Source organism: Orycteropus afer, unplaced genomic scaffold (assembly GCF_000298275.1).
Source record: "Orycteropus afer afer isolate SDZICR_OR568_19922 unplaced genomic scaffold, OryAfe1.0 scaffold00295, whole genome shotgun sequence".
In the NCBI taxonomy this organism is placed as follows: domain Eukaryota; kingdom Metazoa; phylum Chordata; class Mammalia; order Tubulidentata; family Orycteropodidae; genus Orycteropus; species Orycteropus afer.
This window is the reverse complement of record NW_006921882.1, coordinates 3,994,243-4,015,376: the sequence shown is the minus strand read 5'-3', so window position 1 is coordinate 4,015,376 and position 21,134 is coordinate 3,994,243. Positions and strand designations below refer to the sequence as shown.

At 51.9% G+C, this 21,134-nt stretch overlaps 1 protein-coding gene across 1 annotated transcript in view; it reads right to left on the bottom strand.

Annotated features, from left to right (window-relative positions):
• The window catches only part of BMP7 (bone morphogenetic protein 7), a 79,890-nt gene extending 61,532 nt beyond the window's left edge, over window positions 1–18,358 (bottom strand). Inside the window, exon 1 of the mRNA XM_007951511.2 lies at window positions 17,941–18,358. Coding sequence (XP_007949702.1) covers window positions 17,941–18,358 — 418 coding nt within the window. The remainder of the gene's footprint in view (window positions 1–17,940) is intronic.
• Between the last annotated feature and the right edge of the window lie 2,776 nt (window positions 18,359–21,134).

The following is a 21,134-nucleotide window of genomic DNA, read 5'->3' as shown; positions in this document are numbered from 1 at the left end:
ATGAGACAAAGTATATGTGAACTGCTGTATGAAAAGTGAATTTACTCTGTAAATCTTCACCCAAATCAAAATAAAAATTAAAAAAAAAAAAAAAAGTAAAGAAACCCAAGGAGGGGTTGCTATGAGTCAGGTCCAACTCAACGACACTAACAACAACAACAAAGCCCTCTTCACCACTTCCCCCAAGAGGCCTCTCGGCCTCTCCGTGAGGTCCCGTGAGGTCAAGTTCAAATTCCACGACCCCTCCTTGGGTTTCCGAGGCAGTATCACTACGGAAGTAGGAATGCCCAACCTTCCTTCCGACGAGTGGCTGGTGGGTTTGAACTGCCAGCCTTCTGGTTAGCAGTCAAGTGCCTTAGCCACTATGCTACCAGAGCTCCTCATTCAGGAATAGCAAACCTAATTAGCTGAAAGTTGGACTGATTTTGGGTACCACACTCTTCTCTGTGTATCTACCTCCTCAAGCAACATAATGAAGATATTTTAGAGTTTAAAAGAAATGGGTTGGACCACTTGGAAAGGGATCTATGTAGGAGATCCTGGATAGAGTGGGAGAACAATGTGGAACAAAACTCAAAATCATTAAAAAAGAAAGAAAGAAAGAAAGGGACTAGGTTTGCTGGTCTGATACAGCCTGGTGGAACCACTGAGACTAGGGCCCCTAGCTGCCCTTCAGGTCTGGTATTGAACCCATATACCTGTGGCTTCCAGCCAAACAAGACAGGCATATGAGGTGAACATTTACATTAGGTAGATGCACTCCTTGGAGAGATCAATCACGGGAGAATAGAAGAGATGTGTATGCACAGGGAGATAGCTCAGGGGTTAGGAGTGCATGGGAGGGAAGGACACAGGGAAGAGGTAACTATGGGGAAGAAGTGGGGGGAGCTGTTGAATTGTGGGAAATTGCAGTCAATGTCATGAGACAAAATGTATGTGAACTGCTGTATGGAAAATGAATTTGCTCTGTAAACTTCTACCAAAATCACAATAAAAATAATAATAAAAAAAAGTCCTGAGGTCCAAAAGTAGAGAGAAAGGGGGAAGGCCCAGCATGTACTTTACAGCTTTCCTCACCTTCTGTAGTGAGAAAAGGCTGATTCCTTTTATTATTTGAACATGATGAATACTACAAATGGTATATGAGATACAGCTAGTGACTAAAACACCAAGCTCTTGCTAGAGTTGGAATGTCAGTTTCCCCGAGAGGGTGGAGTTTCTCCCCCACCCAAAAAAATAAAGAAATGGGTTGGAATATACTATTGAAATACTAATATAGTATGCTCTGTATAGTGATTACAGTAACTCCTCTGGATTCAATTTTTTCATTGTAAATAAGAGGAAAAGTTATATGTGGATAAATATTGTCAGCATTTATGTGGGGGAAAAAAATAAAAATACTTCTGTATTCTTTACACACACACAAAGAATTTAAATTCTCTGCCACATTTTTCTCCCATTCTATCAGGATTCATCTACCGTGCCTTGATGAGAATAGTTGGTAGAGGTGGCTGGGTACCATCTAGTTCTTCTGACCTCAAGGCAGATGAGAGGCTGTGGTTCATGCAGACTCTTTATCCTGTAGATTTGGTTCTTCTTTGAGTCTTTGGTTTCCTTCTCTTTTGCTCCAGATGAATAGAGACCAATAATTGTATCAGCACATCGACTTCTAATCCTTGGACATATTTGCCCCATGGTCACAAGATAGCTGCCACAGCTCCAAGCCTCACATCTTCATAGATTCACATTCAAGATGAGAAAACAGGAGGACAGAGGGTTCTCTCTGCTCAGCTATCATTCACTCATCAGGAAGCAAAATCTTTCTCAGAAGTACCTCCCACCCCACTGTACCCCCAGATGACTTCCCCTTGTGTCTCATTGGTTAGAACATCCTGTGGCCATTCCAAGCTATAAGGAAAGCAGGGTAAGCAAGTATGTCTGGTCGGATACTTGAAACCACAAGTGTCTGTGGGTGTCCACCATCTTTCCGACAACAGGCAGAGTAGCAGAGGAATGCAGAACCAACAGAGTCAGACATAAGTGATCCCATGAGCAAGGTGAGGGACAGAAAGACAAGGATTTCTGGATGCCCGAGGACCTTCTAGTTACTGTCACCATCATTTCCCGTGGCTGAGGGGTATTTCTCTGGATTCCATGAGCCACTCTCAATTCCTTACATTTAATTTCCCCTTTCTATTAAGCTAGTTTCAATAAATTTCTGTTGCCTGCAACCAGAGATTTCCCACACTTCCCAAAAATAACCCCTGAAAACACCTCTCCTTTCTTCCACTCTGATCATCTTTTCCAATCAGTGGGTTCAAGGGCACACTCAGGCCCCATCTTGCTGGTCTTCCAGTCCCCCATGGGAACATGCAGAAGCCACACAGGTGCCCAGCACCCTTTACTGGACAGAGCCCTACCTGGCTCAGGGTGCATACCAAGTCTACCAGGGCAGGCAACACTGTCCTCCAGGCACTCTCCACCAAACAAGGACACAGATTCTTAAAATACCTTCAGTATCTTGCTGTGTCCATCCTTTCTACCCAGGATGACAGGAGCCACCTGACCTACAAGCAGGACTGAGCCCCACCCCTTGCCTCCTCTTCCTCTCAGGAAACACTAACTCCTGACCTTCTCAGACCATTTTCAAAACCTTTTGCCTCTGTCCAAGGAAAGGACGAGGAGTTAATTGGTAGAATCAAGTTGGCTGGTGGCTAGAGTCCCACACAGTGTCAAATTAGGGCTAATGTTGTACCTACTTGTAGGTTCAAGTCTGACAAGAAACTTTAGTCTCTTCATGCGCCGGGGGGGGCTGTTTAAATTAATGTCAGCATTTAACCAGCCACCTGCATGTTCACTGGGGCAGCACTACAGCAGCTACTTCAGGGCCCCTATCTACCAGGCGCATATGATGAAGTCACATGACATTCGCAAATGACATATGCAACTACATACACGACAGATAAGAGCAGCAACAAAGAGGAAGAGAGAAACCATTTAAATAATTTGGATGTAGCAAACCAATAACTGATTCCAATGCATGTTTTCCTTGCCATCTCCCCCGCTGTGCTAGCCAGAGAGACCAGTTTCATTCCTCCCCCATCCTCTCTTGCAGCAAGACACGACCTTGTGACCCAGCTTGGCCAATAAGACTTAAGGAAAAGTCGCTAGGAGAATTTCAGGAAATCAAGAAACTAACGGTTAATGAGAGCTCTCCCTCCTGCCTTGAATGCAAGATTGTACTTGGATGCAGAGACTGGGGCTGCAGCAGCCATTTTGTGACCATGAGGTAACAGTATGATGGAGGACTGCAGAAGGTGGGAAGCTCATGGATCCTGGGTAGAGTCAGTAAGCTGCTGCCCCAAACCTGGAATCACCCCTCCCTGAACACTTAGTGTGGAAGTTCATGACACTCTTACTGCTGAAGCTTTGTGACTTACAGCTGGACATCAATCGTCTCCATGGAAGCAGGAAGACATCTGCCCCTGAGGGTGGCTCTAGCGTTTTGAGCATTCTGGTATAACTTGAGCCATGACTTTTTGAACCAATCTCTTCACGTTGTGTGCAAGGTGGATGGATAAATCAGTCTCTACCCAAAGAAACCCTGGGCTCAGGGGGCTTCCAACACAGCAGCTTATGAAGGGGGGTTCAAGGGTAGTATCCATTCTGCCCAATTTCTATCCTACCCACCACCTTTGATCTAACCCCTGTGGAAGAGATGACAGCAGTAGGAATGCAGACAAGAGAAGTAATCCAATGGAAAAATTCGGGATGCTGGCAAAGCAATAGCCAAGGTGTGTGACAGTCACATTTCAGTCACTTCACTGCATCCATTTATTGTGAGATAATGATGGCTCAATAGTATGGCGAACATTATTAATGTCACTCAACGATCCATTTGGAGATGGTTGAAATAGCAACCTATTTCAACCTATCTATTTACCATAATGAAAAAGAGAGAGAGGCGGAGAAAATGTCTCTTGGGAGGTCCCAGCTGGATTTGGGGAGGACCTGAAGGAAGGGTCCCCCCCGGCGCCCGTGAGGTACAGCAGCCTGACTCAAACACCAGCAGCTGGTGGCTAGAGACCTAGAGCGGGTGGTACACACAGGTTAATGTGCTCGGCTGCTGTGGGCTCTTCCCACTCCACATTAGAGGGAAACTGAGCACTCTGGTCACTTCAGGAACTTCACTGAAGTCACACACGAGTGATGGGGGTCCAAAGCCAGACAGGCCTCTGGTCCCCAAGGCTCCTCACACATAATTACAACTGTGGGAATCACTGCTGGTTGATAAGGGGCTGGTGTGGAGGGTTCTCTGTCAGACTGAGAAGGGTCAGAAAATGGGGGGGGTTTACACAGGAAATACCCCCCAACACACAGAGTTGGACACAAAATAGAGTTCAGGGGAAAAGGAAAACCGTAAAAACCACTTTACTGTGGATTTACATTTATAGGATTTTTCTTTTCTCTTTTTTTTTAAGATTAGGCCAACCCAGAGTCAAGTTTTGAACCTGACCAAGTTACTTCTGCCCTGAGCTGACAGGTACTCTTGTTTCCCGACAGCTTGGTGTTTCCTTAAAACCAATAAACACAGATTTTAATCAGCAAGAGGCAACTTTCTAGTGTAACAGGATTCGGCATAATAAAATCAGCTTCCTGTTATGCCTCTTGCCCTCAGTCAGCACAGGGCACGTCAGCTAAGAAAGGGCCAAATCCTTTCTTCAAATGCTTGACCCACATCCCACAAGGCTCAGACCCGGTGTCCACTATGGGGCACAAGGACGCACTCTGCTCTGGTGGCCAGCATGCTAAGCAGCGTATCCAGCTGTTCCCGAGGCTCACAGGAGCTACCCTTGGGGCAGACAGGCCAGCTCCACGCTCTGGGCCAAGATCCCCAAGCTGCGTGTGGGCCCCAAGCTCTGCTCCACTGCCTTCCTCCCAGCAATCTTCACAGTAGCCGGGAGGTGGGTACCAAGATTAACCCCAACTGAGGAAACGAGGCCACGGCATTTAATAACCTGCCCCAGGTCACAGAGCTAATTAATGAGTAGCAGACGTGAGAGTAGACTCAAGTGGTCAACCCCAGAGCCCAAGTCTTAACTACCACCTCAGCTGCTCTAGGTTTTTTTGAAAAACACAGAATACGGAGGAGAAGGTACTGTGACCAAGTAAATTCAGGGAGCAGCCAGGTCTGTCCCTGTGGGGAGTCATTTAATGCCCACATTAAAGATGCTGGAAGTCCCTTAGAGGGGAACTCAGTTTAAGTCAGTTTCCTCAAACTCAGAGGAACACCTGAGGACATCCCCAAGGTGACAGGGTATCTGTGGTCAGTGGCCAGCTGTAGGAGCAAAATGGGGAGCAGATAAAACTCAGGCGGTTTTAACTCATCCAGAGGATTAGTGAACCATGGAAGCCTCGGCCCACATGACCCTGTGACCAGAAGAACTAGATGGTGCCTGGCTACCACTGTCAACCACTTGCAAGTGGATCGGTTCAGGAGATTCTGGATAGAGCAGAAGAACAATGTGGAACAAAACTCAAACTAGTTCAAAAAAAAAAAACCAAGCTTACTGGTCTGATAGAGACTGATAAAATCCCGGAGACTATGGCCCCAGTCACTCTTCCGGCCTGGAATTGAACTCACTTCAGTGGCTTCCAGTCAAACAATAGACACGCATGTAAGGTAAACATTTACACGGGGGGGGGGGGGGGGTAGATACATTCCTTAGAACAATCAACCAGGGGAGATCAGAAGGGCAGTGTTTGCACAGGAAGAGAGCTCAGGGGGCAGGAACACACAGGAAAGAAGGACACAGGGAAAAGGTAACCACAGGGAGGAAGTGGGAAGAGAGCTGTTACATAAGGGGGATTATAAGCAATGTCATGAAACAAAATGTGTATGAAAACTGTAAGAAAACGGATTTACTCTGTAAACTTTCACCCAAGTCACAATTAAAAAAAAAAAAAAAACAAACCTCCAGGTGTGTTTTTTGTTGTTGTTATTATGTGGTCATTTTTTTACTTTCCCAGGTAGAAGGAAAGCTGGGTAGAGTCTGAAGTAGGGGTCCGCAAACTTCTGTAAAGGGCAGGGTGGGAAATACCTCCTTTGAAGGCGTACAGTCTCTGCTGCAGCTCCCAGCTATGCCAGAAAAGGAATGTGCCTGTTCCAATAAAACTTTATTGATGGCCACTGAAGTCAGCTTCATACAGTTTCCACATGCCTAGAAATCTTATTCTTCTTTCGATTACTTTTCACCCATTGCAAAAATAGTGAAAACCATTTTGAGTTTGCAAGCTGTGCAATAAGAGTTCCCCGGACAGATTTGGCCCTGGCCTGTCCTTTCCGATTCCTGGTGACCCGTGTGTCAGAACAGAGCTGTGCCCGACAGGGCTTCCAGCTGCTGGTTTTGCCCAAGTAGATAGCAGGGTCTTTCTTCCGACTAGAACAAGCGGTTCTCTTTGAAAGCTACGGTGACATATGACATGGTGGGGGGATAGGGGGAGGATTCTTTGCTCCCTCCCAGAAAGAACTGCCCAGTAACCTGAGTAGTTCCCTGCTGAGCAAGGGGAACTAGATAAGAGAGGCGGTCGCCCCATTTCCTCTTGGGGAAAGTTCGGAGAGAAAAATATAAGTGGGCTCATGCTACGTGCCTTCGCTAATCTTCTAGCATCATCAGGCAAAGGCACTGTAAAAAGATCTGGACTTCGGAGACGATGCCTGCCTGCTGTCCAGAGCGCTGCCCTGCGGGGCCCCTTCCTATTTGCCGTCACCCGGCACCCACAGTTCGGTCCCCACAACACTTCAAACCCAGGGGAGCTGTGTTCCCAGGACAGACTGCCACCTCCAGCTCCTTTCAACCAGAAAATAACCCATCAGTCTAGAGTTGCTGCCGCCCCCACTCACCGCACGCACCAGTAGGTTTGAGGCCAAGGGTCCCAAACTAATTCCTGAGTTTGAGGAAAGTTACCCGAACCCAGCGGTTCTCCAGTGGGGAGGTTCAGCCCTGGTAACACAACAGCTAAGTGCTGGCCTGCGGAACTGAAACGTCGCTTGTTTGAACCCACTCAGCAGCTCCAAGGAAGAAACAACTGGCAATCCTTGAAGGTTTGCTGTGGGGTCAATTCTGACTCAGAGACCCTAGAGGACTGGACTGGAGGGATGGAACGGCCCCACAGTTTCAAGGCCGTCGTTGGTCTTCAGGCAAGAAAGTGGGTTCACTGCCATGGAGTCTATTCTGACTCACAGCCCCTAGAGAACAAAGTAGAACCACCCCCGAGGGTCTCCAAGGCTGTCATCTTTGTGGAAACAGACTGTCACATCTTTCTCCTACAGCGCTACTGGTGAGTTTGAACTGCCAATCTTTTGGTCAACAGCTGAGTACTTAATCACTGTGCCACAGGGCTCTGTCCCATGAAGTTTATAGCCTAGAATATCCTATGGCACAGTCCTGTTCTGTCACATGGAGTCATTATGAGCTGGAATTAACTGGATGCCCCCCCAAGGACAGAACAACCAACATCAAGGAACATGTGGCAGTAAGTATCTGGAGATATCATTCATTGGTTGTCACACCTGGATGGGGGCAGCTATTGGCCGGGATGCTTCTAACATGTTGCCATATACAGCAGTCCTCCACTACAACGTACCTGGCCCCAAATGTCTATGGCACTGAGGCTGGGAAACCCTGCCCTAAACCTACCTTGGTACACTTCCAAGTCCTGAAAGCATTTGAGCGACCAGAGGGCCAGAGACGGCAGGATCCCCTCCCCCACCCACCAGGTCAGTATCTTGAGACAATTAGGACCTCAGGGTTTGAGTAGGTACAACGCAAGTAGCTTCGTTTACTGTTTCCTCCTAAAGGAAATGACCAGCCAGCGCCTCCACCCTATAAACATTTACTAGCCCTGGAAGATTCAGAGGCCCCACTGCCACTTTTAAGGGCTTCTCTTTCAACAAATGTGAGGTCAAGTCAGTCAGATAATGGAACCTGAGGAGGGGGAGGTGGTGGGCATTTAATGAAGTTCAGGACCAGAAAGGGCTCCCAGCCCACTTTCTGCCCATCAGTGGAGGGCTGCTTTGCCTTAGGCGTCTTGTGGAGGAGGCAGGGAGTTTAAAGGTTCCAGGCCCCACCCAGGGGGTTTTCATGGGCTCTTGGGTCCCTATTGAGTTAATGGGCCTGTAGATTGATTAGTTATTGGCCTTTGGGGCAGGATATCCCAAACACAAGGAGCCCTGGTGGTACAAACCCTAAGTGCTTGGCTGCTAACTGAAAGGTCAGCAGTTCAAACCCACAAGCTGCTCTGTGAGAGGAAGATGTAGCAGTCTGCTTTCACAAAGATGAAAATCAAAACCAGACTGACTGGTATCAAGTCCATTCCCACTCACAGCAACCCTCACTGGGTTTCCGAGGAGGTAAATCTTTCTGGAAGTAGATTGCCTCATCTTCCTTCCACAGAGCAGCTGGTGGGTTTGAACCACCAACCTTCTGGTTAGCAGTCAAATGCCTTAGGCACTATGCCACCAAAGTAAAAATCCTATGGAGCAGTTCTACTCAGTCACATGGGGCCACTGTGAGTCAGAATCCACTGACGACATCACTGAAAACAGCAACCACCACCCTGAACACAGTCTACAGCGAGCCTCCTCGGACCAAGCTTCAGAAAGAGCCACCCCAAAAAGAGCCCCTGTGGGGCCAAGTTTCATCAGGAGTCTCCTCGCAGGAGTTTTCTGGTTCACTGGGGCTGGGAAAATAATCACACTGAAGAACACAAGATGTTAGTTCTTAGCTTGCTTGCTTGCTTTTTTTTTTTTTTTTGTTGTTGTTTTCTTTTAAATGAACTTTTAATTTTGGAGTAACTTTAGATTCACAGAAAAGTTGCAAAGATGGTACACAGAGTTCCCACATCCTTCAGCCATTGTCCCCCAGTGTTCACACAGGAAGAAGGGCCCTGAGGCCCAGGAAGAAGCAGCAGCTCCTCCGACCATCCGTCCGTCCGTCTGGGTGAGACTCCCACACAGCCCTCGCCGGGCATCAGGCGTCAGGCTCGGCAGCTCTGTGCAGGGAACCGGGCTGAAGCTGAAGCCTGCCCCCGCTGAGAGACAAGTTCTTAACAGGTGACTCATTTTACAAGTGGGAACCGAGAGAAGTGGTTATTCTTGTTGGACCATGTGAACCTCAGGGATGTGGAAGCTTCTAGAAACACTGGTCTCCCAAACAGGGTGCAAGCCCTTGGGGAAGTCTGGGAGATGCCTTGGGATGCAGGAAGAAAACGTTACAATTATATTTGTGAAGGAAATTTCAGGAACTTACTGACATCAGGGAAGATGGAATACACAGTTTCAACAAAAATTTCAAATAATTGGCATGGGATTGAAAAAGAGCCCTGGTATCACAAGAGTGGAGTACTTAGCTGTTAACTGAGAGGCCGGTGGTTTGAATCCACCCAGCAGCTCCACGAGAGTCGAGACCTGGCAATCTGCTACCATGAAGATGCCAGCCTAGGAAACCCTATGGGGTTCTACTGTCACATGGGGTCCCTATGTGTTGGAATTGACTACTAGGGCACCTAACAACAACAGGATTGAAAAGTGAGGATCTTAACCTAGCCAGTGATCGATGTCTCCCGTCTCCATCTTGTACCACGTGAGAAATTCTTCCTCTGAGACAGGGTGGTGATCAGTGCTATTCCACAAACTACCTGATGGTACTCTGGCCCCCCTGGGTTAGGTCTGGCCATGTGAGCAGTTCTGACCGAGGAATCACGAGCAAACGAGCTGCATCGCTTCCAGGTAGAAATTTTAAAACCAATACAAAATCCACATTGTCTCCCCACACACACACACTCTTGTAAGAAGCCCTGGTGGCACAAAAGTTGGCAGCTCGAACGCACCATCACCCTGAGGGAGAAAGATGTGGCAGTCTGCCTTGGACACCCTACTGGGCAGTTCTACTCTGTCCTCTAGGGGTGCTGTGAATCGGAATCACTAGACAGCATCAGGTTTGGTTTTTTTCCTCATACAGTAACCAGTGACAGTCCAGACAGTGGCATCAACCTGGGGCTTGCGCCCGTCCCCCACCAGCGTACAGAGCCCTCTCCCAACCTCCCAGGGGCCCACCCTGCAAATGAAGACAAACCTTTAACCTCTGGAATTTGTGGGCTTGTTTAAGCCCCAAACCCTAGCTATGCTGACCAGGCGAAGGACCAAAACACTAGAAATGTAGGTCAGGCTTCCAGCTCACTGAACCCAAACAGTTGAACCATGATTTAAAAAAAGGACATCAAAGAACCTCCCATACCATTGCACGTTTCGGTAATGCAACTCTACTTTTCTTTGTTAAATTCAAAGTTTGTATTATTTTCATCTTTAATGCTGATTTGAACTTCTACTGGGGTCTGTTTCATGAAGTACAACCTATCCTAAACAGTGGGAATTATGTGATTTATTTATTTGGAGGGTACATGCTTAAAAATTTACTACTGGAGATGCAAGGTCAACACCGGAGAAGCCTGGACTGCCTGAGGCCTACGGATACACCACTATCTGAGTGCCTTCGGCTCCGGGAGAACCCTGCCAGGCAATGCAGGGCAGGTAGGAAGGACATCTGAAACAGTCCAAAGAGGCCTTCATCAAAGGCCAAAACACAAGCCTGGAAACCACAGTGTAACTTCACTGCCTGTGGCTGCGTGTTGGGAAGGGGCTGGCGAGATGAGCACTTGGGCCTGTCTATGCGGATTGTCTTGCTAAACACTTAGATTTAAAAAAAAAAAAAACCTTCCATGACAGCAAGAAAGAGACTGGTATTGCAAGACCATACAGGCCCAGGTCCAATGCTGAAAAACAGGCAAGTCCTCGATTTTTGGAAACAGTGCAACTTTTTCTTCACAGCCAAATTTAATTAAGCCAGACAACAAAAGACTGAAACTTGAAAGCTACTCCTGGAGATAAAGACATAAAGGAGTCACATGTGACCTCAAGGATGCAGGGGAACTTAATACCCGCTAAGTCGGATTTTTCAGACAGTACAGAAAGAGCTGAAGGGGATTTATGGGGAGCTTTAGTGATAAAGCCCACCCCTCGGTCTGGGGTCTCCAGAGACTTCTAAACGCACCGCGCGCAGCAGAGGGCTTTGTTGGGGGAGTCCAACCCCGACTGGGGGACGGCCGGGGGCGATGGCACCCATGCACCTGCTCCATAAAAAGCGGGAAGTTCTGCTGTACTGTTAATGAGGGCTCCGGCCTCGCACCTGCCTCGTCGCTCCCTTGGGACAGACACAATTTGTACCTTGACCATCTTCCAGAGAGGGGCAGGAAGAAAGGCTTCAGTGATGCAATTTCTTTTTCGAATTAAACTTTTTTTACTTGTGAATAAATTTTGTTTGAGAGAGAAGTTGCAAAGCCAGGACCAAGAGTTCCTGTCTGTCCCTCACCCAGCTTCTGTTTCCCTAGTCATGCAATTTTTAAAGAGGAGGAGCCTTGGCACAACGGTAAAGCACTCGGCTGCTAAACAAAAGGTCGGTGGTTTGAACCCACCCAGCGGTCTTTGGGAGAGAGACCTGGCGATCTGCTCCCATAAGGACTACAGCCTAGAAAATCCTATCAGGGAATTCTTCTTCGTCACAGGAGGTCACCGTGAGTCGCTATCAACTCGACAGCAGCCAATCGACAAGATGTTAAAAACAAGAGAAAATTTCCGCAGGGGCGCTACTCATCTTAGAGTAAGCCTGGCACCTTCGTTCAACTTTCATTGATCTCTGAAAGCAGAAAAGCACACATGCCCACACACACCTGTGGAGTTATGTTCTTGGAATGTTTAAAATAACATGTGTGGCTTCTTCCCAGTATTTTAAGTCATTAAACACTGACATTTAGACCAATGTTATCCAAGTGGCTATTGATCTGGCCACCACAACAAACACAAGAGCTAACTCTTATTGTGCACCTACTGTGTGCCAGGCTCTGCACACCCTGTAAGATTTCATCTTCATGAGAATCTGTCCAGGAACGGGTGATTATCAACCCTTAAAAAAAAAAATGAGGACACAAACTCAGAGCTGTGAAGTAATTGGCCTAAGGTCACACAGCCAATAGACGACCAAAGTGGAAACCAATACATGGGTTTAGGCTGTGTCCAAAGAGAAGCACTACAGATGCCGTTCATCCTCCCCTGCCAAGTCACACCCGCTGCTGTCACTGAGAACTTCCGTTATGTGGCAGTGCAGCCCCCAGCCTCGACTCCATATATCACCCAGAATTAGCTGCAAAGTGCCAGGAAACTCGGCCAGGCAGCCGCCAGCATCAGCGAGGGCTGGAAGCCTTCACTGTGAAGCCCTTATATAAAGCCACGGTTGGCAGCCCCCGCTCCCACATGGGAACAAATTAACATTGGCATTTCAAACACAGGAAAGGGAGGAAATTGGAAACACAGTTTAAACTTGGCCAGTCCTTTGAAATCTGTACCATGCTACCGATATCAATTAATGAAAAGCAGGGCTGTGCTGAGAGGCTCTGGTTTGGTAATGCATTAACACACGTTAAACATGTTTGTACAGGAACCGGATTAAAAGCACCCTGGCTCCAAAACAATAAAGCAATTACCCCAACACTGGAGCTCTCGGAGTCATTAATTCAATCCACTCCACGCGGATCAGCAGAGGCTTTGCGCGGCTCCCAACAACGCCTTCCGACTCGCGTGTTGAAAGGCCGCATCGCAAATGCTACTCTGAGATTCCCATCAGTGTCAAACATCCCCCAAATCATAAACACTCTGCTTTGGGAAGGAGGCGGGGGCAGGACACAGCAGCCCCGGTCAACTATGAAATATCTGTTCCGTATTAAGGAATACCAATGTGCATTTTTGTCAAATATTATTTGTCAAGGGCCATGGGCTGCAGAACCTGGAGTCCCGTCGCAGCTGAACTCGCGGCTCATACTGAGCAGTGCGCCTAACCGCCGTAGCCGGACCCAGCCGGGATCATTTGCAGTTAAGGAGGCACCCCCCTTCCCCTGTAAACTGTTTCAGGAATTGGAAAGAAAAGCATTTGAAGGTCTGTAATAAATAAAGCTCTGTGCCTGAGCCATCCAGCGCACAGGACCCAGGGGAGAGACCATCCAAAAGGCAAGTTCCTGCTTAACAGTATTTTCGGAATGTTCAAGAAAGGACTGGAAGTGATGGGGGTGAATCGCAGTATTTCTGACTGGCAGTGGGAGGAGTCATCATCATACCATCCTCGGGCACTGAGGCCGCAGACAGACCCACCTGCGCCCTGGCAGCTAGAGCGCGAAGCAGACATCACCGCCAGTGTCAGTCACCCCTCTGCCCCCTTCTCCCTGGTGAAGTCACCCCTCGACATCCCGTTGATCTGGGATCCATCAAGTTGGAGCGATTTAAGGGTGTGAAGCTAAATGTGTTATCATTTTTGCCACAAATTAACAGTTTCTATGTAAATATTGGGATTTCCTCACCCCATGAAGGCGAGAGGAGGCGAAATAGCCCCAGCACATTTGATTTAAACTAATTAAAAGCAGAGGGTCGTGCAACTCAATCTATTGATTTTACCAGTGGGACTTAAATCCTCTAGAGTAAGTGTGCACAGCTGCAGGCTCTCCCACCAGCCCTTTTCAAAGACTAATCCCCGCATTCCTTCTGACAATAACAAGACAGGTTCCACACTTCCCTGCCTTGGCCGCCCTCGCCCCAGTGACACCAGCAGAGCACACGAGGGCTGCCAAAAACGAGCGTGTCGACAGCCCCCACACAGGTCTGAGCGATCGCTGAGAAATGACTGTGGCCGGCAACACGGTGCAAAGGGCTTCTCGACTCGGAATCCGCAGCTGGTGAAATGGGTGGGCAGGCGGGGAAGGGCGGGGTGGCGAGGGGAGCGTTAGGACACTGATATTTGTAACGGGCCAAATATGACCTTACCCGAAAGGGGGGGGGGGAGACATTAAAGTGATCGGGGCGATCCATCAACTTAGATAGGACTCTCCCTGGAATGAAGTCACCACTTGTCTGCAAGTGCAGGGACATGTGATATTCGCTCACATCACAGGCATTCTGGGATGTGGATGGCGTACCAGCTGTGTGTGTCACCAAAGGCGTGTTGCCGACTGCGCACAAGGCCCCACAGCTCGCCAGCACCGAGGCACAGAACCACATCTTCCCTTTGGTGCTATCCCCTCTGCTGCCCTGGAACCGAATTCCCCCAGGCCACCTCCCCCTGCCCGTCGACGGGGTCCACCCCGCAGCCGAATGACAGTCCTGGAATCACCCTAAGCTGGCATCCGGGGCTCCGAAGCAACCTGCTTTTATTCCAGAAGGAAATACATGGAAGATCAAGAAAGTTCAAATCTGGGTCACACATCCTTGAGGAAAGGGGGGGGATCTTTGATTTATATAAGCAGGAAAATGAGATTTAAAAGAAGTGACGGTGAAAGGGTTACTAAAAACACAGCTGTCGGTGCACTCCTATAGCGAAGGCACGCTGCAGAAAGAAAAGAAAGAATGGGGAGCGTGGGTGACATTTATATTAACCTTTGGCCGCTTACCAGGGAGGGCCGGCGCGCGAGTGCTGGAATGTGGGGCGGCCCTTCCAAATTTTAACACAAGCCAGGTTACAGCTGCAAACGCCTGCAGCCCGTGCTCCCTTCCGAAGCACTCCCTGAAGGAAATTTTTAAACTGTAACAGAATCTTTTTCTAATACTCTACAGTGGTAGGGCCTGCACTGAAGGGGCACAAGAAGAGATCTTAATGCCAAACACTTGTCAACAAAAAGGAGAGCCAGATGGTATAAAGTAAAACTCGAGCTGCGCGGCCTTCTCCCCACGCTCCGGCTTACAGAAACAAAAGCCACTTTTATCCGCTGCCTCCAATACGGAGGGATTCCGGACTTCCAACTCTCTCTCTCTCTCTTTTAAGTTCCTTCGAAGATTAAACTGATTTGGGGTTCCTTCATAACCTGGACCAGGGAGACACTAACCGCAGATCCCTCCTGCCAGTGGCTTCTAGAGAAAATCCAGGCTAAGCAGCTGGATTTTCCCAAAGAAAAGCAAGGTGAGGGCCCAGTCAGTGGAGTCCGTGGGAAGAATCACCAGTGCCCTGGAGTCTTGAAGTCTGCAGGAGTGGGGGACTTGGTAATCCAAACAGGTTTACAAATTTGCCATTGAACTTCAGGGGACCGGCCACTAAGCTGGTGTGAAGCGCTTTAAGGTCCAGACTGGTCTTTGTCATAATGTGTCTTCTGAAGTCCTGTTCCCAGTGGCTGGTTTTGTCGTAAATTCCCCTCTCCTTTAGATTCCCACTCACCCTGGCAAAAAGCTTGGATTCCGAGGAGCACAAGTTACAGGAATGAAAACCAGTCTGGCTGCAAGAAGGCAGAATTACTGCGCAGGTCTGCAAAAGCCGTCAGCATCCAGACAGTGGTCCCCGCGCACACGCGGAGGCAAGCAAGGCAGGACAGCAGCCCCGTGTGCTGGAGGGGCAGCGGGGCCAGCCGTCCCCCAGGGGCTCCAGCCAGGCTCCCAAAGTCGCCCCAGACAATAACAAGCAACAAGTGACGTTTTGTTGCTCTTGGGCAAAGTGTGAAAAAACTCACCTACAGAAAACTACGTATTAGGGTTTGCAATCCCAGGGAAAACTGTGTGCGCGCTCAGCAAACTCAGTTCAGGATGTATGCCCTATCCCACCCCACCCTCTACACCGCTCCCCCAGGCCTTCTGCAACACCACTGTCCCCCTCAAGGCAGAACAGATGGGACCTGCCATTTTACCCCCGGGCTGTGGCTGAGCAGAAATTCAAGGCCAACCGTAGAAGCATCTACAAGAAGGTTCCTGCAAACTCTAGTCCAGGCCGTCACCTGACTAATTACCTTCAGTTTAGGAAAAGCCAGAGGGAGAGAGAGACAAAGAAAAACATGCTTTGTGTGCCCTGTTAAACCGACTCCGCCATCTAATTTGGAGAAACGTTCCAGAAAGCTAGACCTGAGGAAGTCAGGCAGGGCTGTCCCAGAGCCCAAAGCCAGCCCAGCTGATTGAGAGCCTCAGACAAGCCAGGCTTTGTCCTTTCAAGATGAAAGACATAGGCCTAGCGGGGTTGAAAGGTGTGTGTACCGCCAGAGGAAACCACCCAGCTGTGGCCTTCCCAGGCTAGTCCCGGCCTGCTCCCACCACCCACCCCCACCCCCGGGGCCCCAGAGGCTCCAGTGAGCAGCCCGCCCCGCCCTGGGGTGGGGGCCGGGATCCCGCCAAGCGGCCAGTGGTTAAGCATCAAGTGCCTCTTGCAGGGTTTCCAGAGCTGTCTACAGAAGCCAGGGCTTCCAAATGTCTCCGTAAGGACCCCAGCAGGGCTCTGAAGGCCAGCGGCTGGGACCTGTTGCATTGATTCTGAACTCCCGATCCCCAACCAACAGCAGAAGCCATAAATATCTGCCAGAAAGGGCCCGGGTTAACCCGGCTTCAGGACTGCTAAGGTGGAACGTCACTTCTGTTGATTCCTACTTATTTTTAGAACTTTTTTCTTTTTTGTATAGGCAACGAAGCACATACATAGCAAGAAAAAAAAGGTAGATAGAAGCGCAGATACTGGAAAATCCGACCCTCCTCCCACCCCCAGTTCCGCCGCGCCCCCGGCCCCCCAGCCCGGTAAAATCTATTGCCACTTCCCGAACTTGATGCACCAGGGTCCATGTAGGCGCACTGGTCTGTACCTCTGTTGTTCACCCCGCACTTCTAGGAGGTTGCTCTAAATCGAAGCTTAGAGAGCTGCCTGGCTCCTAACAGGCTGCCGCAGCGACGCGTCCCCCCCCCCCTTGGGCGCTGAAGCGCATTTGGCTTTTAGGGTGGACAATGGCGTCCCGGGGACCCTGCCGACTTTATCTGCTCCGGGAAGCCTTCACGACGCTCCCCGTGTGCCCAGCGTGGGGTTTTAGGGTCATTATTTCCAGGCTGACCTACGCCGTGGCCGGAGGTTGGGGTCTTGGCTGGGATACTGGCTGCGCCGTCCGCAGGTAGAATCGAGCGGCTGAGGAAGCCGCGCTATCGCTGCGCGTTATCACGGAAACCGGTATTGGATGATCTGCCCCACAACGCGCGGCAGGGGTAGGTTTAAGCCAGTTTGGGGAACGTGCGCGGACGCGATGGCAGGGCGCCCCGGGGCCCCGCCGCAGCCTCCGGCTCCGGCCCCGGGACCGGCCCCCGGCGGCGTCTCCTCGGAGATCCCTGGCCGCCCAATCGCCAAAACCCGTGGTTTGTGCGCCACACGTGATAAACGCTGAAAATGGATTCTGCCCGCCCGGGACCTATCATTAAATATTTAAAATAGAAACTTCGCAATGGCAATGTTTCTTCCCTGGCTCCGGCAAGTAGACCCAGAGAGAGGGGGGGCGCTGGAGGCAGGGAAAGGGGCCCAGAGGCGCCGGGGGCGCTCGGCGGGCGCAACGCAAGGCAACAGGTAGGGCTTGCCAGGGCGGGGACTGGGGCGCGCTGTCCGGGAGGCCTGGGCCAGGCGTGGTTAGCGGAACCGAGGACTGGAGGGAAGACAGCTCCTCCGAGAAGGGCCCTTTAAAATGCAGGTAGCGAGAGCCGCGCCGGCCAGAGACAGCTCACATGACCAAGTCCCGCGCTTTGAACTGAGAGCCACGACCCCGGCTGGCGCCTGCCGCCCCAGAGGTGTGGCCGGCGGCGTAACCCGGAGTGGGGTCCGGGTGGGTGCCTCCCTCCCAGCAATACCCACAGGCCAGCTGAGCCTGCCTCCTGCTACCTGGGAGCGAGCACAACTTGGGGTCCACTGGGGCCGGAGGAGGGAAGTCCTCAGGCAGTCACTGATGGCTACGCCAGCGGCTCAGTGGAAAGGTGGAGGGCTGGATGTAAGTGACCCCATCCCTGTTGCAAGGCGGCCCCACCTCGGCCGAGGACCGGGTGTCCCCCCTCTTGCCCTCACTCACCAAGGTTGACGAAGCTCATGACCATGTCTGCGTCGGTGAGGAAGTGGCTATCTTGCAGGCTGGCCAGAGGGGGACCCTGGGTGCTGAAGACGGCCTTGTAGGGGTAGGAGAAGCCCTGGCCGTCGGGCCCGCCGGCCTCCTCCACCGCCATGGCGTTGTACAGGTCCAACATGAACATGGGCGCAGCATTGTGCTTGCCCTGGAGGTGGGGGCGCGGGCGATGAGGCAAGCCCAAGATGGAGAGGATCTCCCGTTGCATCTCACGCCGCTCCTGGCTGCGGAGGCGCCGGTGGATGAAACTCGAATGCACCTCGTTGTCCAGGCTGAAGTCGGCCAGGGCGGCGCGCAGCAGGAGCAGAGGCACCCAGAGCGCCACGAAGTTGGGGGGCGCCGCGGCGCGCAGTGAGTGCACGTGCATCGCGCCGGCTCTCCGCTCCGCCCGGGCACTGGGCTCCGGGCGCTGGGGCCCGCGCCGCCCCAGGTGGCGGAGGGGGGCAGCGGCGTCCACGCCGCTCAGTCACTTGCCGCAGACCGGCCCCGTTGTGCCCGCGCGGGACATGGCCCCTCCCCGGCTGGCTGCGCGCTGCGGGGACCCCTGCCCCGGCTCAGGCTGGCGCCGGGGCCCCTCGATCTGCAGTCGCTGGGCGCACGGCCGGGCTTGGAGACCGGCGGGAGCGAGTGAGCGACCGAGGAGGCTGGAGCGGGTGGGAGGAGCAGCCCGCAATCCTGGGAGCCAGGAGAGCTACCGCCAGGGAGGCGGCGGGCGGGCGCTCCTTCCCGCTCCACTCGAGAGCGCTCTCCCCTCGGGAGGCTGCAACCTACTCGCTTCCGACCTCCGGAGCCGAGAGCAGGGGCCCGGCTAGCCCTCTCGCCCCTGCGCGCCCTTGATCTCTCGGGAGCCCCAGAGAGTACGCACTGGGGCCTGCAAAGAGGAGGAGGAGGAGGAGGAGGAGGAGGAGGAGGAGGGCGGGCTTCCAGGGGCCCCTCCCGCGCCGGCGGCCTCCCACCTGCCTCGGCCCCGCCCTCCCCCCCTGCTGCGCCCAATGGGTTCTTTCAGTCGGGCTAGTGCGCTCCACAAATATTGACCGAGTGCCCACGGGGTGCCCAGCGCCCGGCTGGACGCCGGGGGGATGAGGAGAAAGGAATCCCAGCTGGCCCTGCCCTCTCGGGTCTCGCAGTCTGGGTGAGGAAGGATGCCAAAGCTGGGCGGGAGGCCCTCGGAAGCTGGGAAGAAGCTGAGCGGCGGGGTAGCGCAGAGGAAGCGAGGGAGTCGGAGACGACTTCCCGGAGGAGGTGGTCCCTGAGCCCCTCTCGTCCCTCTGCCCCCTGCCGGGCCCTTTTCTCGGCTTTCCTCACTCAAAACACGCGGACACCCCTGCGCCTCCCCGAACTTGTGGACAGCTCGACTTTGCACGTGCATTCCCTCGGCCTAGAATGCGCTCCTACCCTTGCCCTCTCTGAGGACCGATACAAACTGAAAACAAGAGGTTTTAATTCTCCCCGGTGAAAATAGGGCGAGAGGCTCCCCTGCTCTTTCAGAATTCACAGATAACTTCACGGTAGGATCTCTCTTGGTCTTTCGGGAAAGTGTGTAAATCCAGGGTGTTTCCCAGGGACCTGGGAGCATCTCCTTTGACCGTGTAATCATCATGGAAATTCACACCCCTAGCTCTCAGCTTCCTGGAAGGAGATTAGCATAACTTGAGATCTGACCTAAAGATACTGCAAAATTAGCAATTTCACCCTGATTGCTGTGGCTTGTATCCACTCAGCTCGGTAAAGGATAAGATTGCTCTCTGTCTTGCAATCTCTTCAGCCCCTGGAGTGCCTGTGGCGTCCTGTTCTGGGTTCATGCTTATTCAATAGTACAGCTCTTGGTTGTTGTGCAGAGGTTTTCTGGGTTTAGAGGAGGTTTTGTTTTTAGAAAATTTTCCCCAACACCCTCATCCTCAGTGCCTTGCAGGGCCAGGGACTCTCTCCACTGCCAGGTCCCTACTCAAAGGCCACTCCTCCCAGAGACGCTTGCGGCCGCCTCCCTGGTCACCCCTCACACTTTTCGGAGCTCCTCTCACTGGAGTTACAGTTGGAATTACGCAGTGCCCTTTTAATTGTCTGTCTGCCCCGTTAGAGTCAGGGTTCCCTGGCCCAGGCAGTGCCTGGCATGGAGGCTCTTTTACCCGTGTCCTGCCCCTAGTGCCTGGCAGTGACGGAAGGCATGCAATCCGTGCATGTGGAATGAGAAAAGGAAATCTGAGTGACCAGTGGGAGTGAGCCAGGGAATCCTCCCGGGCTCCTCCTTAAGGCCCCGCCTCGTTCCAGCTGCCCCTCCCCCGCAGCCGGATACCTTGACTGTGTGGCCTGCCTTCCCCAACAGCCTTCTGCCCCTGAAGTGTCTGGGGTGCCGGCATCCGTTCTGCCCGAGGCCTCACCCGCCAGCTGCTCTGCCTCCTTCTCCATCCTCATACCCATCTTCCACAAACATTACTGAGCTGCCCACCGGGTGTCCAACTGACCGATGCCTCCAGGCCTCTGCCACCGGCTGATCTCTGCCAGCTGAGGGTTCATCATTACCCCACGGAGCCTCATCTTTAAAATGGGAGAACAAGCACCCCTCTCCCAGCGTGGCAGTGAGGCCCGTGTCCCCTCCCCTCCTGGGGCTGTCCCAAGGAGGCAAGTGCACAAACTAACTGGTCCCCATGTGAGGCTAGGAGCTCTGGTTGCATAGTGCCTAAGGCACTTGACTGCTAACCATACGACTGGCGGTTCAAACCCACCGGCCACTCTCGGAAGGAAGATGGGGCAATCTACTTCCGTAGTGATACTGCCTCGGAAGCCCAAGGAGGGGTCACCATGAGTCGGTTCGACTCGACGGCACATAACAACAACAACATACGAGGCTAGACGGAGTTTGGGGAAGGTTTCCAGAGGAGGGCTGCCGAGAGGCCCTCCCAGGCTCCCGGTGTTCCCCAGTTCTCCGGAGCAGAGGCAGACCTGCCAGGGGACCCCCGGGGCTTTGGAACAAGACTGCAGCTTAAGGGGTCACGTGGGTGGAGCCAAGAGAGCCCCAGGGAGGAGAAGAGCCTGCAGGCCTATGGTACAAAGAGCTCCGTTTGGCTTTGTGTCTCTGGGTTTTGAAAACCGACTGAACAATTAGGGTGCTCTTTGTCTTTCTGAAACAGCCTGGCCCAACGTAA